The sequence below is a fragment of the Phyllostomus hastatus genome, unplaced genomic scaffold (assembly GCF_019186645.2).
Source record: "Phyllostomus hastatus isolate PE091 unplaced genomic scaffold, TTU_PhHast_1.1 phas_scaffold_46, whole genome shotgun sequence".
Classification (NCBI taxonomy): domain Eukaryota; kingdom Metazoa; phylum Chordata; class Mammalia; order Chiroptera; family Phyllostomidae; genus Phyllostomus; species Phyllostomus hastatus.
In genome coordinates this window covers 16,127,611-16,145,687 of record NW_025334032.1, presented here as the reverse complement: position 1 = coordinate 16,145,687, position 18,077 = coordinate 16,127,611, and the positions used below count along the sequence as shown (strand labels likewise).

At 40.3% G+C, this 18,077-nt stretch overlaps 1 protein-coding gene across 1 annotated transcript in view; it reads left to right on the top strand.

Moving 5' to 3' along the window:
* COL4A1 (collagen type IV alpha 1 chain) overlaps window positions 1-18,077 on the top strand; it is a 156,116-nt gene that overhangs the window by 126,719 nt on the left and 11,320 nt on the right. Inside the window, exons 37-47 of the mRNA XM_045821227.1 lie at window positions 988-1,127; window positions 1,593-1,719; window positions 1,817-1,897; window positions 2,421-2,519; window positions 3,618-3,668; window positions 10,988-11,173; window positions 11,865-11,998; window positions 13,414-13,486; window positions 14,247-14,318; window positions 16,216-16,344; window positions 17,566-17,664. Coding sequence (XP_045677183.1) covers window positions 988-1,127; window positions 1,593-1,719; window positions 1,817-1,897; window positions 2,421-2,519; window positions 3,618-3,668; window positions 10,988-11,173; window positions 11,865-11,998; window positions 13,414-13,486; window positions 14,247-14,318; window positions 16,216-16,344; window positions 17,566-17,664 — 1,191 coding nt within the window. The remainder of the gene's footprint in view (window positions 1-987; window positions 1,128-1,592; window positions 1,720-1,816; window positions 1,898-2,420; window positions 2,520-3,617; window positions 3,669-10,987; window positions 11,174-11,864; window positions 11,999-13,413; window positions 13,487-14,246; window positions 14,319-16,215; window positions 16,345-17,565; window positions 17,665-18,077) is intronic.

Here is an 18,077-nt window from a genome sequence, read left to right as displayed (position 1 = left end):
CCATTGCTAAAAAACAAAAATCATAGTTGAATAACAAAACATGGGCTGTACACCATCAACTTTCAGTTATCTCCAAGTGATTATCCAGCAGGCTATTATCTCCCCAGGAGATGTTTATAGTTTTTATTCAGTTTTGTCAGCATAAGAAGCTAATGTACCTAAAGTCCTTTGATATTTCTAGCTCAGCAGAATTCTTCGGGCCCCTCTGCCCCAGTCTTCTGACCTGGCCTTGACACTTTGCCATCAGCATTTGCTCCAATCACAGCAATCAGACAGGAGGCATGTGAGAGAAGGCAGAGAGCTCTGGACTCTGGATTGGTATGGGTGCTAAGGCTTCTCAGAACTCGCCTAGGGAAGGGAAGAGGAAGTCAAGACAAGAGGTGTCCAGGTTGCTGGTTACACTTATTGTAAATAGGTTTGGCTACCCACATACATTATAAAACCAAGTACACATGTACTCTTTATGGCCAGCCTCACGCCCCTCTGCTTCATTTGGATAATGAGAGCTGATTGTAGAATATAGAACATAAAATTCATTTCTTCTGTTGTTGTGAAAGTGAGTATACTAAGCAGTTAATGTATTTTCTCTCTTTATGAAATGATTGTCTTTAAAAGATAGAAGTTTTTTCATGTGGCTTCAATGAGATTTGGGTGATGGATGACCTCTGCCAGGATGACTTAAAGATGAATAAATGAAGGGATACATGTTCTTTTACCTTATTTGTAGTTGGCTGTCAGAGTGCTTTTTCATTGTTTAGACTTTATTTATTTATTTTTAGAGAGAAGGGAAGGGAGGGAGAAAGAGAGGAAGAGAAACATTGAACCTACAACCCAAGCTTGTGCCCTGACTAGGAATTGAACTGGCAACCTTTTGCTCTGTGGGATGATGGCCAACTGAGTCACACCAATTGGGGGAGGTCATTTTTTAATTTTTATTATTAGCACCTGCTTATCACACATTTAAGTTTCAGTTGTTTGCATTTTTAGGACTACCTGGAGAAAAGGGTGTGCCTGGAATCCCTGGCTCTCAGGGGCTCCCTGGCTCACCTGGAGAGAAGGGAACAAAAGGAGAAAAAGGACAGGCAGGCCTACCTGGCATTGGAATTCCTGGACTGCCAGGGGCAAAGGTAACAGTACCCTGTATGGAAACCTCCCCTCCCATCCATCTAAGGGGAAATCCTTCATGAGAAAATTTTAGGAAGTATCTCAGCACGTTAAATGAATCATAACATAGAACAATTTCCCTCAATTTATTATGAGTTGCCTTTCCTCTCCACTTTTATTCACAACACCATCCCAAGGAAAAATCTGGGAACTTGTTGAGAGGCTAGGGCACCAAGTTGTCCCTGGAGAAAAAAAGGGGAGGTTGAAGAGGAACATACAAGTAGACACAGACAATTGGCTCTTTTGCTCTGGGTTTCCAGTTTTTCCTCTTTTCAGAGATGGAATTTGATTCTTTGGTTAGAAAGCTGGAAATGAACCCTGCAATGCAATATCTATTATACCAAAATGTGTGGGATTATTCAGAAAGCATCTACAGACACATGTTCAAGGACAGATGTAAAGTTAATGGGCCTGATTTTTACTTACAGGGAGATCAGGGGAGAGCAGGTTTTCCAGGAAGTCCTGGAGAGAAGGGAGAAAAAGGAAGCAGTGGGCTCCCAGGCATGCCTGGGTCTCCGGGCCCCAAAGGATCACCAGGAAATGTTGGCTATCCAGGTAGGTGGGCTGGAGCCTTCCCCTGAGCTTGGGGTTCAGAGATGACAAAGAAAAACTCAAAGTCATGGGCATTCTGGTATTCTGTTTTTTTCTTTAGGAAGCCCTGGGTTGCCTGGAGAAAAAGGTGACAGAGGCCCCCCAGGACTGGATGGCATTCCTGGCGCCAAAGGAGAACAAGGTAGAGACTGCTTTTTAGAACACAGACTGGGGCCCATGGAAAATCAGCCAACGCAATGGCTAAGGATATGGGACATCAAAACTCCCAGGGAGCTACCCTCACAAATAGCGAGTAGTGGGCCCAGCATGTCACTGGGTGACCTCTAGATGACAAGAGGTCAGCTGGGCCTACCCTGTCACTTCTCAGATGAATAAACTGAGCCTGTGGGGGTCTTACAGAGCCATTTCAAGGTCTGGTCACCAGTTAGGAACTAGAACCAAAGTCTGTGAACTGGTTTTATAGCTAATTCCAATTGGTTCTAGAAGTGGTTTTACATGGGTTGGCAGAAGAGCTTGATGTACTTTCTCTCCACTCTCACCAGCATTTTGGGATCGGAAAGCAGTAATATTATTAGCAGTATGGAAAGGATGTCAGGAATAAACTCGGGGACACCAGGTGTGCTTGGGAATGTAGCATTTTTTTCTTGCAGACCAGGGTGTTACGAGAGATTCCATGCCTAACTGACATGACCTTTCTCTTTGAGGTCTTCCTGGGCAGGCTGGCCCGACCGGCCCTGCTGGCCAGAAAGGGGAACCCGGCAGTGATGGAATTCCAGGGTCGGCGGGAGAGAAGGGTGAACCAGGTATGTCCAGCTGCCATTCCCTTTCAGAATGGGACTGTTTTCTGGAGTAAACAATCCCCCAGAGACTTACAGAGTGCCAAGTGCCCGGAGCTGAGTATAAAGGGACACCTATGCTTCATTCTTGTAGCCATTTAAACACCAGTGTGGACAAATGGAGCAGTCTTGGATGAGAAAAGGAGAAAGTGGGAAGGCGGTTATTTATTTATTTCACAAACACTTACGGAAATCTATCCTTGAAACTGCTTGAGCTCTCAGTGGTGAGAGAAGGAGACACATGCACAAAGCCCAGATCACTGCCTTCGCTGCCTGGTGTGGTCCTTCTCTTTAGGGAAGTGGTCCTGGGAATATTTGCTGTTTCCTGAATCGGCTTCTATCACTGATGGCGGGGTGGAGGGGCTCGGGGGCAGATTGCAACTTGGGCAAAAGTGCTAGCTGCAAGTTTGGAGGATAACAATTGCGTACATACTTGTAGTAGCTAGAAGTTACCCCGGGTCAGGGGGATGGGGGAGGCTGTCAGGGGCATTTATTACTGTTAGTGTTGGCCTCTTTTTTAAGTTCATTTTTTTCATTCAGTACATTGTATGTTTATATTATGTACATTCATTTTCCTATAAAAAGAATTCTTAAAAAAATGCCTCCACAGCTCCTTCCCCCCATTGTAATCTTCCCTGAAGCCTGTGGGCTTCATTCACACTGGTGGGCTACCCAGCATCTGCTTCCCCAAATGTCTCTAGCTTTCCCTGCCTCCCTCGAGAATAGCTATTAGTTGGACAGTCATCTGAGAAAAGCCAATTTGTGAGTCTCCAGACAGTAGTAGGAAATAGGTTCTCATTTGTACAGATTATTTCTGCTAAATGCCATAATGGTTCTGAGCTGAAAGGTACTTAGGAAAAAGGTACTAAATTATATGTATCCAGTCAAGGGTGTCTTAGGACAACTATAAGAATATAATTTTACTCCCGAGGTGCAATGAACTAATTTTCATGTTTTGCAAATGGCACAGGGTGTCGGTACGAAGAGTTAGTACTGCTTTGTACTGTACCTGCAGATCAACTGTTTTAGAAAAGACAAACACTGCTTCCCACTCTCATTTTACAGGTGTACCCGCAAGAGGATTCCCAGGGTTTCCAGGGTCCAAAGGAGAGAAAGGTAACATTTGCTAAATGTGTTCTTCCTTTTCAACTCATCAGTTATGCACATGGTACCTGCAGAACAGGGTGAACACTTTCAATGAAGCAATTGGACATGGACAATAGATACTGGGTTTGAGACAATCTAACTGACATGTTCTGCTGGCCCACGAGAAACCACCGTACAATGTGTGGTTTGGATACATTGCCTTGTGAAATGGCAGGAGAAAGTCATAGGGAGGGGCTCTCTGGTAATTTTAGGTGATGACCCTATCTCCCTTTTTTCTAACCACCTTGAAATAACCCTAGAATTTTTGTATTTTATTAGCAAGTTCTGGGTAATATGTTTAAAATTAAACATGCAGGCCTTTTTCCCTAAAATCTCTTACTTAAAAAAAACCTTTTAAGACAGTTTTATTACCATTGACATACAATAAAGTGCACATATATGGAGTGTGCAATTTGATGTCTTGATATATGTATGCATTCATGAAAATATCACCACATTCAATATAGTTAACATACCCTTCACTCCAAAAGTTTCCTGTGCTGCTTTGTCATCCCCCTTCCTGCTTCTTCCTGCCCCCAACCAACCATCCATCTGCTTTTTGGCACTATAGCTTGCATTTTCTAGAATTTTACATAAATGGAATCCTACCGTATTTTACTTTTTGTTTGATTTTTTTCACAAAATAATTAGTTTGTGATTCATCTGTGTTGTTGCTTGTGTCAATGGTTCTATGTTTTTTTTTTCTTGCTGATTGGTGTTCTATGGTGAGGATATAATGTGGTTTGTTTATTCATTCCCCTACTGGTGGAATGAACCTTTAATTTTAGCAATGTCATTGCTTACAGGCTTATATAAGCATATAATCAAATGCCTTTGCTATAGAACACTTTGTTTAAAAAGTATAAAGAACTATAGTCAAGATTGACAAAAGAAGGCAAAAAGAATATATCTCCACCAAACTGGCATTGCAAGATATGCTAAAAGGATTGCTGTAAGAAGATGGAGAAAAAGAATGAGAGAGAGAGAGAAAGCGAGGAACACAGGTACAAAGGGAAAATGGCAATGAATAACAATAAGATCCTTAAATGTAAATGGGTTAAATTCCCCAATAAAAAACATATGGATGTAGCTGAATGGGTAAGAAAACATGACCTGCACATATGCTGCCTACAAGAGACCCACCTCAGAACAAAAGACCTACACAGACTGAAAGTGAAGGGCTTGAAAAAAATATTCCAAGCAAATGGACAGGAAAAAAAAGGTGGAGTAGCAATACTTATATCAGACAAAACAGACTTCTAAACAAAGGCCATAAAAAGACACAGATGACATTTCATAATACTCTAGAGAAGAATTCATCAAGATGACATAAACATTTTATATATATATATATATACATTTATATATATATATATATATATACACACACACACACACACACACACACACACACATACACCCAACATAGGAGCACCCAAATGTATAAAAAAATCTTGGAGGACTTCAAGAAAGATATAGACAGCAACACACTTATACTAAGGGATTTTAACACCCCACTGTCAACAATGGATAGATCTTCCAAACAAAATATCAACAAGGATATCATGGATCTGAATGATATACTAGATCAAATGGACTTAATTGTTATACATAGAACCTTTTATCCCAAAGAAGCAAAAAAACACATTCTTTTCAAATGCACATGGAACATTTTCAAAGATGGCCCACATGATAGGGCACAACACAAGTCTCAACAAATTCAAGAAAATTGAAATCATATCAAGCTTTCTCTCAGGCCATGAGGACTTAAAACTAGAAACTACCCTCAAGGAAAAAAACTCAAAAACATTCAAAATCATGGAGACTGAATAGCATGCAATTAAACAATGAATGGGTTAAGAATGAGATCAAGGAAGAAATCAGAAAGTTTCTGGAAACAAAAGGAAATGAACTCACGACAGTCCAAAACCCATGGGACACAATGAAGGTAGTCCTGAGAGGGAAGTTCATAGCAATACAAGCCTACCTAAAAAACATTTCAAATAAACAGCCAAACCCTACATCTACAAGAACTGGAGGACCAACAGCAAACAAAGCCCAGAGCAAGTAGAAGGAAGGGAATAATCAAGATCAGAGCAGAATTAAACAACATGGGGCCCGACAACACAATTCTAAGGATCAATAAATGCAGGAGCTGGTTCTTTGAAAAGGTAAAAAAATCAACAAGCCTTTAACCAGACTCATCCAGAAAAAAGAGAGAGGACTCAAATAAATAAAATCAGAAATGAAAGCGGAGAAATTACAATGGACACCACAGAAATACAAAAGTTTGTAAGAAATTACTATGAACAATTATATGCCAAGAAATTTGAAAACCTGAGTAAAGTGGAAAAATTTCTAGAAACATATAATCTTCCAAAACTGAAGCAAGAAGAAGCAGAAAGCCTGAACAGACCAATAACAGCTAGTGAAATTGAAGCAGTAATAAAAAAAAGAAACTCCTAGTGCACAAAAGCCCTGGACTGGATGGTTTTCACAGGAGGATTTTACAGAACATTTAAGGAAGAACTAACTCTATCCTTCTCAAACTATTCCAAAAAATCCAAGAAGAGAGAATACTACTAAACTCTTTGTATGAGGTCAGCATTATCCTAATCCCAAAACTAGATAAAGACACAACAAAGAAAGAAAACTACAGGCCACTATTGCTGATACACATAGACTCTTAAGATCCTCAACAAAATATTGGCAAACCACATCCAGCAATACATTAAAAAGATCATACACTATGATCAAGTGGACTCATCCCAGGGATGCAAGGATGGTACACTATTCTCAAGTCAATAAACATCACATAAACAAAAGGAAAGACAAAAGTCACATGATCATATCAATAGATGAGGAAAAAGCATTTGATAAGGTATAGTATCCATTTATGATGTAAACACTCAGCAAAGTGAGAGTACAGGGAGTATACCTAAACATAATAAAGACCATATATGAGAAACCTACAGCCAACATTATACTCAACAGTCACAAACTATAAGCTTTCCAACTAAGATCAGGAACAAGACAAGGGTGTCCACTTTCACCACTTCTATTCAATGTAGTATTGGAAGTCCTAGCCACAGCAATCAGACAAGAAAAGGGAATAAAAGGCATCCAAATTGGAAAGGAGGAAGCAAAACTATCATTGTTTGCAGATGACATGATAGTGTACATAGAGAACCCTGTAGACTCCACCAGAAAAACTACTTGAACTAATAAGGTACTTTGGCAAAACGGTGGGATACAAAGTCAGCATTCAGAAATCTAAAGCATTTTTGTACACCAACAATGAAATACCAGAAATAGAAATTACGAAAAAATCCCATTTGCTATAGCAACAAGAAAAATAAAGTACCTAAGAATAAACCTAACCAAGAAGGTAAAAGGCCTATACTCAAAAAACTACACAACACTGAAAAAAGAAATTAAGGAAGACACAAACAAATGGAAGCATGTATCATGCTCATGGATTGGAGAATTAACATCATTAAAATGTCCATACTACCCAGAGCAATTTATAGATTCAACACAATCTCTATTAAAATGTCAATGGTGTATTTCACAGATACAGAACAAACATTTCAAAAATTTATATGGAACCATAAATGACCCTGAATAGCCTCAGCAATTTTGAGAAAGAAGAACATAATAGAAGGGATCACAATACCTGATATCAAACTATATTAGAAGGCCACGGTAATCAAAGCAGTCTGGTGCTGGCATAAGAACAGACACATAGATCAATGGTACAGAATAGAGAACCCAGAAATAAACCCATGTCTCTATGGTCAATCAGCATTTTACAAAAGGGGCAGAAGCATAAAATGGAGTAAAAATAGCCTCTTCAACAAATGGTGTTGGGAGATCTGGACAGCTATGTGCAAAAAAATGAAACTTGATCACCAACTTACACCATACACAAAAATAAATTCAAGGTGGATAAAAGACTTAAATGTAAGTCACGACATCATAAAAGTCCTAGAGAAGAACATAGGCAGGCAAATTTCATATATTCCATGCAGCAGTATGTTCACTGATATGTCCCTTAGAGCAAGGGATGTAAAGGAGAGAATAAACAAATGGGACTGCATCAAATTAAAAGACTTCTGCCTAGCTAAAGAAAACATCAGCAAAATGAAAAGGGAACCAACAGTATGGGAAAATATATTTGTCAATGATACCTTGGACAGGGGTTTGATCTCCAAAATATACAAAGAACTCACACAACTCCACACCAGGAAAACAAACAATCCAATTAAAAGGACTGCCCCAATGGGCAAAGGACCTGAACAGACACTTCTGCAAGGAAGACATACAGAGAGGCCAGAGACAATATGAAAGGATGCTCAACGTCACTAGCCATCAGAGAGATGCAAATTAAAACCACAATGAGATACCACTTCATACTAGTCAGAGTGGCCATCATAACCAAATCAACAAACAACAAGTGCTGTCCAGGTTGTGAAGAAAAGGGAACCCTAGTATGCTGTTGTTGTGAATGCGGCCTGGTGCAGCCACTGTGGAAAACAGTATGGAATTTCCTCAGAAAACAAAAAATGGAACTGCCTTTTGACCTGGAAATTCCACTGCTGGCATTATACCCTGCAAATCCTGAAACACCAATCCAAAAGAACCTATGCGGACTTCCAGCCAAGATGGAGGTGTAGGTGGACACACTGTTCCTCCTCACACAACCAAAATTAAGGACAACAAAAATTTAGAAACAAAAAAACAACCAGAACAGACAGAGAATTGAACTGTATGGAAGTCTGACAAGCATTCATCCAGACCAGTAAGAGGGGCGGAGTTAGTGGCTGGCGGAGCAGGGTCGTGACAGGAAAAAGCAGTGGCTGGCAGACCCTGGTGGCAGACCCTGGACACGGGGAGGCAACAAGCAGACCAAGTGAGGTACTCAAGGCAGCTGGCTGTCCGCAGTCACACATTCGCACGCAGATAAGCCAGGTGAAAACGGGCTGCAAGACAGACCGTGTAACCCAGGGACCCAGTGCTGGGAAATAAAGCCTAAAAGCATGATTGAAAACACTTGTGGGGCTTGAGGTGCCTGGAGAGTCTCCCAGCCTTACAGGAGAGTTCGTTGGAGAGACCCACAGGGTTCTAGAACATACACAAGCCCACCACCTAGGAACCAGTACCAGAAGGGCCCAATTTGCTTGTGGGAAGCGGCAGAAGGGACTGAAATCTGAGACAGAGTGGAGCAAGCGAGATTGTTCCTTCTCTGACCCTACCCTGACATACAGCATCACAACACAGCAACTGGCTTGCCCTGCCCTGGTGAATATCTAAGGCTCCACCCCTCACTACATAACAGGCACATCAAGACAAAAAAAAGACCCAAACAAAAGAACAGATCAGAGCCCCAGAACAAATACAACTAAGTGATGAAGAGCTAGCCAACCTATCAGATGCATAGTTCAAAGAACTGGCGATCAGGATGCTCACAGAATTGGTTGAATTTGGTCGCAAATTAGATGTAAAAATGAAGGCTACACTAAGTGAAATGAAGAAAAATGCACAGGGAACCAATAGTGATGGGAAGAAAACTGGGTCTCAAATCAGTGGAGTGGACCAGAAGGAAGAAAAAACATACAATCAGAAAAGAATGAAGAAATAAGAATTCAAAAAAATGAGGAGAGGCTTAAGAACCTCCAGGACATCTTTAAACATCCCAACATTGAAATTATAGGGGTACCAGAAGAAGAAGAGGAAGAGAAACAAGTGGAAAAGTTATTTGAACAAATAATAAAGGAGAACTTCCCCAATCTGACAAAGGGAACAGACTTCCAGGAAGTCCAGGAAGCTCAGAGAGTCCCAAAGAAGTTGGACCCAAGGAGGAACACACCAAGGCACATCATAATTACATTACCCAAGATTAAAATGAAGGAGAGAATTCTAGAAGCAGCAAAAGATAAGGGGACAATTACCAACAAAGGAGTTCCCATCAGACTATCAGCTGATTTCTCAGAAGAGACCTTACAAGCAAGAAGGGGCTGGAAAGAAGTATTCCAAGTCATGAAAGGCAAGGACCTACATCCAAGATTGCTCTACCCAGCAAAGCATTCATTCGGAATGGAAGGACAGATGAAGTACTTCTCAGATAAGGTCAAGTTAAAGGAGTTCATCATCACCAAGCCCTTATTATATGAAATGTTAAAGGGACTTATCTAAGAAAAAGAAGATAAAAAATATGAACAGTAAAATGACAGCAAACTCGCAGTTATTAACAACCACACCTAAAGCAAAAGCAAACTAAGCAAACAATTAGAACAGGAAAAGAACCACAGAAATGGAGATCACATGGAGGATTAGCAACAGGGGAGTGGGAGGAGGAGAGAGGAGGGAAAGGCACAGAGAATAAGTAGTATAGACAGTAGGTAGAAAGTAGGGGGAGGGCAAGAGTAGTATGGGAAATTTAGAAGCTAAAGAACTTATGACACATGGACATGAACTAAAGGGTGAGAATGTGGGTGGGAAGGGGTATGCAAGGTGGAGGGGAGTGAAGGGGGAAAATGGGACAACTGTAATAGCATAATCAATAAAATATATATTTTTTAAAAAACCTCTGCACCCGATGTTCATAGCAGCATTATTTATAATAGCCAAGTGCTGGAAACAGACCAAGTGCCCATCAATCAATGAATGGATCAAAAAACTGTGGTACATTTACACAATGGAATACTATGCAGCAGAAAGAAAGAAGAAACTGCTATCTTTTGGGACAGCATGGATGGAACTGGAAAGTATTATGCTAAGAGAAATAAGCCAGGTGGTGAAAGACAGATATATGATCTCACCTATAAGTGGAACCTAATCAACAAAACAAACAAGTGAGCAAAATAAACCAGAGACATTGAAATAAAGAAGTGACAGTAACCAGAAGGGAGGCGGGAAGGGTATAATGGGAAAGAAAGGGAAGGGTCAAGTCAGGAAATATGTATAAAGGACCCATGGACAAAGACAATGAGGTGGGGGAGGATTGAATGTGGTAGGTGGGTAGAGTAAGTGGGGAAAATGAGGACAACTGTAACTGAACAGCAATAAAAAAAATTAAAAAAGATTGATAGCCAGGCTCTTGTATCCTAAGCTTACCCTTCTTTAGGCCGGCCATCGTAGGATTGTTATTTAATAAAAAGGAGAGAACAGGGCACTTAGCTCCAGTTTATCTCTTGTGCCTTCTAGAAGCCCCTCTTTCTCAGTCAGTATACTGGCGTTTCTGTTCTTCCCTTCGTTTGTTATGATCTCAATCTCTTTTTATTGTTTAGGTTCAAAGGGTGAGGTGGGTTTCCCAGGATTAGCTGGGAGCCCAGGAATTCCTGGAGCCAAAGGAGAGCAAGGATTCATGGGTCCTCCGGGGCCACAAGGACAGCCAGGATTGCCTGGTATTCCAGGCCTCCCTGTGGAGGGGCCCAAAGGAGACCGTGGTCCACAGGGACAACCTGGCCTGCCAGGTAAGCGTGTCTAACCCGGGTCAGAGCTGCGACTGAAAGAGCAAGCACAAATATACACAAGTGTAAAAGAGATTTAAATACATACATTCTCAATTGAGTTTTTATTTAAGAAGTTTGCAGCATTCATTGCAACTTGAAACTTTTTAAACCATTGGGCTTTTATAGTTTGGTTTATGCTGGATCAGTGCTTTTCTTGTATCTTAATCTGTCAAGGAACTTAGTATATATGACAAGTGATTGGGGAGAAGTGAGAGTAACCAGAGAGTAGGCGGGAGGACGTTGTTGAAAAGGACTGGGACACAAATGCCACCTGTGGTGGTTGTTTTAAACCAGGTGACGTTCTGGCATACCTCCACCTCATAGGCAAGGTGACTGTACTGCAGCACAGCTACCTTTAAGCACAGCAACATAGGGCATTTGGACACCAAGATGGCAGTGTTTATGTCAACATTTTCTGTCCATTGAGAAGATCATATTCTTCCTCCCAGGACCTGCCTTGATTTCTTCAGGGCTCATGCAGCTTGATATGGTGTTGCTGTATATAGTTGGGAATAGTTGAGTGACAATAGATGTGGTGTTATTGTATGTACGGCTGGGGACAGTTGGGTGGCAGTGATGAGAACCATGAACCAATGACTTATACATAAAATCACCCTCTAACTTCAAATGTGTGACTTTTTTGTGTTGTTAGGACCTCCGGGACCAATGGGGCCTCCGGGGCTCCCTGGGCTTGATGGATTGAAAGGTGACAAAGGAAGCCCAGGCTGGCCAGGGACTCCTGGTGTTCCAGGACCCAAGGGAGACCCTGGATTCCAAGGCATGCCTGTAAGTTATCCATTTGTAGGTGGTTGTTTTTTTAAAGAATCACAAAATAATATGCATGTGTCTGTGTATACACATGTTACAATCCCAAATCCTCAGTTGCTTCTCTCTTGCCAGTCATCAGCCATCTTTACTGGCCCCACAGTAGACAACTATTAAACATTTTTTACAATCTAGTTTTACAATAACCATTAAAGGGAAATGTTATACTACTCTAAAACACAGATCAATACATGGGTTTAACAATCTGCTGACAGACCTGATTTAAAAAGCAAGCCTCAGTAACATAGAAATATACTGCCAATTCCTAGTGGCTGTCTTTCTCTATACTTCCGTATAAATGTGTGTGTGTGTGTGTGTGTGCTTACACACATATGCCTGTATATAGTTGACTCTTGAACAACATAGGTTTGAGCAACTCAGGTCCACTTGTATGTATTTTCTTTTTTCAATCAATATATGGGCATTCCCCTGTGTCCTTTTACATTCACAGATTCAACCAACTACAGATTGAAAACAGTATTTTCAATATGTAGTTAGAAATTCACAGATGTGGAGAGCCAGTATGCCTTGTTCTACTATGCCATTTTATATGAGGAACTTGAGCATACTTGGATTTTTGTATCTGCAGGGGGTCCTGGAACTAATTCCCCATGGATACTGTAGTTAAGTTTTTGGAGAGTCAAAAGCTATACACGAATTTTCCACTGTGCTGGGGGTTGGTCCCCTAACCCCTGCAGTGTCCAGGGGTCAGCTCTATATACTTCTGTATTATTTTGGTTGTGGCACCTTTAAGGTAAAGCAAAGTAGCAGATGTATGTAAGAAATAATACAATTTTTTATATATTGAGAAAGGAACTAGAGAAAGGAAAACCTGTACTTAGTTGGCTTGAACATGAGATAATGTTTTAAAATACATGAATATTGCTATATTATAAATAAAAGAATTCTCCTTGAGTATTTTTTATCTTTCCATATTTAAAATCACTTTTCAGATAAGATATGAAGTTAATTCTAAAGAAAAATCACTATGCTTGAATGTTTAGAGGACAGTTTTCCAGAAAGGCAGTTTGGTGTTGGTAGATTGACATGTTGCTTCGATAAATGTTTAGGGGGTTCCAACTGTTCATGCCATTGTGATGGGGGCAGGGACAGCAGAGTGAAGACTGGCATCTGGTCTGGGAACTTACCACACTGATGGACAGGAAGAGGGGACACAGTGAATGAAGCAAGTTGATTCAATTACCTTGTTTAGACATGCACAGAGGTTTTTTTCAGTATTTCTGCATCATTCAGGAAACTACAAAACACCATTTATCCACAAAGATACTTTGCAGCTTTCCAATGACTGGTTACTTGAGAGTTTTATTCTCCATCTCCTGAGTGATTCACAACTAATGTTCTGTATGTGTGTCCAGGGGATTGGTGGCTCTCCAGGAATCACAGGTGCTAAGGGTGATATGGGACCTCCAGGAGTTCCAGGTTTTCAAGGTAAGACCATAAAGGTGATGCTGCTTAAAGACACATTTACCTGTTACCAGAGCTTCCTAACCACTGGCATTTCAATACTGATAGAACCAGGATAATTGTAGAACAAGGTCTGTTCTCTTTGAATTAAAAATGCCATTTCCATGTGACAGCCCAATTTGTACAATACTGTGAATGGCTGAATAAAGACATTTTGATTTTCCTACACAGAATCAGTGGATCATTTACATCTCAATTATTTGCATATCAATAAAAAGTCATGGATTTTGGCCATTCATTAATTTATTAATGTATTAAACAAAGATGTAGAGGGTGCCTGCAAGCTTTCAGGCCTGTGATTTTTACTGCTGAATCAGATCTGTATGAATGAAAGGTGAATAAAACAAATTCTTAGCCTGCAGGTGTTTTTTGGTCTATTTGGGGACATGTGTGAACCAGATTGTGATAAAATATAGTATCATATGCCCCTCCACTGGTTGTGGCCACTTTACAGTTTGTTGTATGTTTAGAGATGTAACTTTTGGGTTCTAGAAAGAAGAGTTTCATTAAAAGTTGTACATAGTTGACCAGAAATAATGCTCTTGTCTTCTGCAAGCCTAAATTGGAAAATTTTCACTATGAGTGTGTGTATGTATATATGTGCACATGCATGCATATGTATATACACAAATGTGCATGTGTGTATATGTGTGTGCACGTGCATACACATGTCCTTGTATATCTTTGGAATTCTGTGCAAAGACAACATTCTGCTTTCCCCCAGGTCTGAAAGGTCTCCCTGGCATTCAGGGAGTTAAAGGAGACCCAGGAGACCAAGGTTTCCCTGGAGCTAAAGGTAAGAGAATGTGCTGTATTGGAAGGTACCATACAGATCTAAGGAAATGTGAAAGCTATTGAACTCACAGAATTAGGGTGTTTGGTTATACCTATGTGAAAAGACTCAAATATCATTAGAAAATGGTTAATCAATCAAATTACTTGGTAGCTTGTCAGGATTGGGTCATCTTGTAGATGTTTTTCCCAGTGACTTACCTTTAAAGTCAAGTTTGTGAAATCTATGACTGAGGTCAATGAAATGAAGAGGGTGTTATAGACTCAAGATTCACAAAATATCACAGGCTCTGAAGGTAGACTGGAAATTGGTGGCTTGAAGTTGTAATAGGAATAATGTCAATCTTGCATGAATAGGCTGAATAAATTCTGGTTGGACAGCAAGGAGTTCTTCATAGGAAAGGGTTTTCCTTGGCTTCCCACCACTAGGAGTTGACAGTGTGCAGTGGCTCCAAAAACACAGGATAATAAGCCAGTTGGTGAAAGACAAATGCCATATAATTTCATCTATAAGAGGAATCTAATGCACAAAATAAACTAATGAACTAAATAGAACCACAGGCATGGAAACATAGACTGACAGTGACTGAGGGTTGGGGGGAAGGGGATAATGGTGGAAAGAAGAGGAAGGGACTAGTCAAAGAACATGTATGAATGACCCATGAACATGGACACCAGGGTGGGAATTGACTGTGGAAACGGGGGTGGGATGGGTGGAGGAGGGCAAAGGGATACACAACTGTAACAGAATAACAATAAAAAATGATTTAAAAATTCTCACACAAAGAAAAGGAGTTAATGAGTAGTGGATGTGTTAATTAACATGAAAGAGGAATCCCTTCACAGTTATACATGTGTCAAATCATCATGTTATGTAGTTTAAATACCTTACAATTTTATTTGTCAATTATCTCTTAATAAAGCTTAAAAAAAAAACCTCCCAACTAGGAAGCCAAAATTAGATGGCTTTACTGGAATACTACTAAACATTTAAAGAAGAATTAATAATAATCGTATAGTGTCAGGTGGGTTCTAAATTTATTGGGGTACTCACTTTGTTAGGTATAGATAAATATCTAATCACTATGTTGTATACCTGAAACTAATATGTCAACTGTAATTAAAAAATTTTTTAAATCTTTCTCAAAAAATAACAGGATAATTTTGGAAGTAGTTTACACCATGCATCCCATTGGAGTCTTTGCTGGTCAGACCTTATTTATAGAGCTGTGTTTAATTTTTTAAACCAGGTTTCAAGGGAGAGAATGAGTAACTGGAATGCAGTAGGAAGTGGCATGTTGGGAAAAAAGAAATGAGGAAATGTGTGTGGAAGGAGTGAGAGAATTAGGGATGTTTGGCTGGGGAAGGGAGGTTGAGGCAAACCTCACAATCCTCTGCAAACTCTATATTATTGCACATATTTCAAGACCTGTCATACAGTAGAAGGGTTATGTTTATTCATCATTAAAAATTAAGACCAGAGGTTTTAATGAACAGTGGAGCATATTTTGGATAAGTATGAGAAAAACTTTGTAATTGCAAATGTGGGAGCTCTCCAAGTCACAAGAGAGATGCCTGGGAGAGAATGAGCTTCCCCTATGGGCAGTGTTGAAGTGAGGGCTAATGGTGGTTGTCAGGGATTCCCAGATTCAGTGGACAGTTTGCATTGATGACCCAATGTCTGTTCCAGTCTTGAGGACTAAGGATTTTAGGTAAAATAATAAAGGTGTGCAGTTACATCTATGACTTAATGAGGTTCTGATTACTTGTGTTTTTTGATAGTGATTTTCCATCTGAGAAATATTCTGTTCAGATTGGGTTTCATATTGAATTCTTCTCAAGCTATTTCTGACCCTGTGTGTTGATGTGGAATTAATCAGTGGCCTCCTTGATTCCCACAGGTCTTCCAGGTCCCCCTGGACCACCAGGTCCTTATGATGTCATCAGAGGAGAGCCAGGGTTGCCTGGTCCTGAGGGTCCTGCTGGTATGAAAGGGATTCCTGGACCTCCAGGTCCCAAAGGACAGCAAGGTAAGAATAACCGTGCTGTATAGGGAAGGAGTAGGGAATCAGGAGGAAATGGGAAGGTATTTCCTCTTCACCCATGTGTCTAAAAATCAAAGTCTCTGGGTAATGGCTACATAAACACCTGTTTGACTATGATTTTTGTTTACCTTTTTTTAATGTATATCAAAACCGAATAAAATTTTTTAGCGTACCTAAAAAAGCCTGACCAAAATACAGGAATAGCTACAGGAACATACAACTTAACACATCTATGCTCACTTAGAAAAACATGAGTGAAGCCCTGGCTGGCGTAGCTCAATGGACTGAGTGCGGGCTGTGAACCAAAGTGTTGCAGGTTGGATTCCCAGTCAGGCCACATACCTGGGTTGCAGGCCACAGTCCCCAGCAACTGCATGTTGATGTTTCTCTCTCTCTCTCTCTTTCTCCCTCCCTTCCCTCTCTAAAAATAAATAAATAAAACGTTTAAAAAAAACAAAGAAAGAAAGAAAAACATGAGTGAAAGGAACCACATCATCTTTCCCAGCTAGGAGATCAGGGGTGGTAAGAAGTATTTATCTAAACAGTAAGAATTGGTCCAGAAGCTCTACCTAACTGGCAAAGGTTTGTGCTAATTTCTGTTGTTCCCAGACATCCTAACCTAGAATCTTTCTGGTTATTTGGGCTAAACAGTTCCTATTTCAAGAGCTATTGGTAAGGAATGGGTGAAAAACAAAGAAGAATGAAAACATTTAGAATTAGAAGGTAGAACACAGGAAAATTTAAATTTAAACTACCTAAAATTAAACTGTACACATGAAGAAAAAGTTATTCATTGTCAATATATCTGTTGCCTAAAAATTACTTAGACACTGGAATATGGCCAAGGGGGACACGTGTGAGAAAATGAAAATGTGTCAAATATCTCTGTCTCCAGCACACATAGCCTGCCTTTTCCAAAACAATGTGCCAAATAATAACAGCAATAATGTCAGAAAACTAGGGAGAACTCTGAATGCAATGATGAAGTGCACACCCATTCTAATGTCAGTTTGGCAGTTGCCTCAGAGAAATGTATACAGGGCTTTGCAGGAAGCAATCATGCTTCTTTGGGAAAACTTTCATCTTCAGTCAAAGGCCTTATGCTTATTTTCTAGAAGGGGAAAGAGGACATTTCAGAAGGGAAGAAAAAGATTCAGCCTGCTGTTCTCTGGGACCAGATCACAAATTCTTTTTCTCTTCCTTCAGGTGTGACAGGATCAGTGGGCTTACCTGGGCCACCAGGTATTCCCGGGTTTGACGGTGCCCCTGGCCAGAAAGGAGAGCCAGGACCCTTTGGACCTCCTGGTAGGTTTACTGCAGTTTCTCAACCTTACTTCTACCTATGTCTTTAGGTTAGAGGCATTAGGCCCAGGCATGTGGGAACCTGCAAAATAGATTTGAAAAATGTTATTTGAAAGATTTCCAAAGAAGTCTGTTTCTTAGAAGAAATCAGATTCTATAGAAGAGCTAAATAGTTGTCATCACTTTTTCTGTATAGGGAGACAGATGTTGACCAAAGCATAGTGTTTTCCAGATGTTGTTGAGAGTAGGCCAAGAGTGATGGTCCTGTCTGTTTTCCTATGAGGGAAGCAGGCTGCAGCTACAGAAATTCTGTTTCAGCAACGGACAAGGGAAAATAGATGATAATGCCAATGTTGGCCAAAGACTACTGTCGGCCATGGGATAAAGTTGGTTTGCTTCCCTAGGAAGCAGGTACT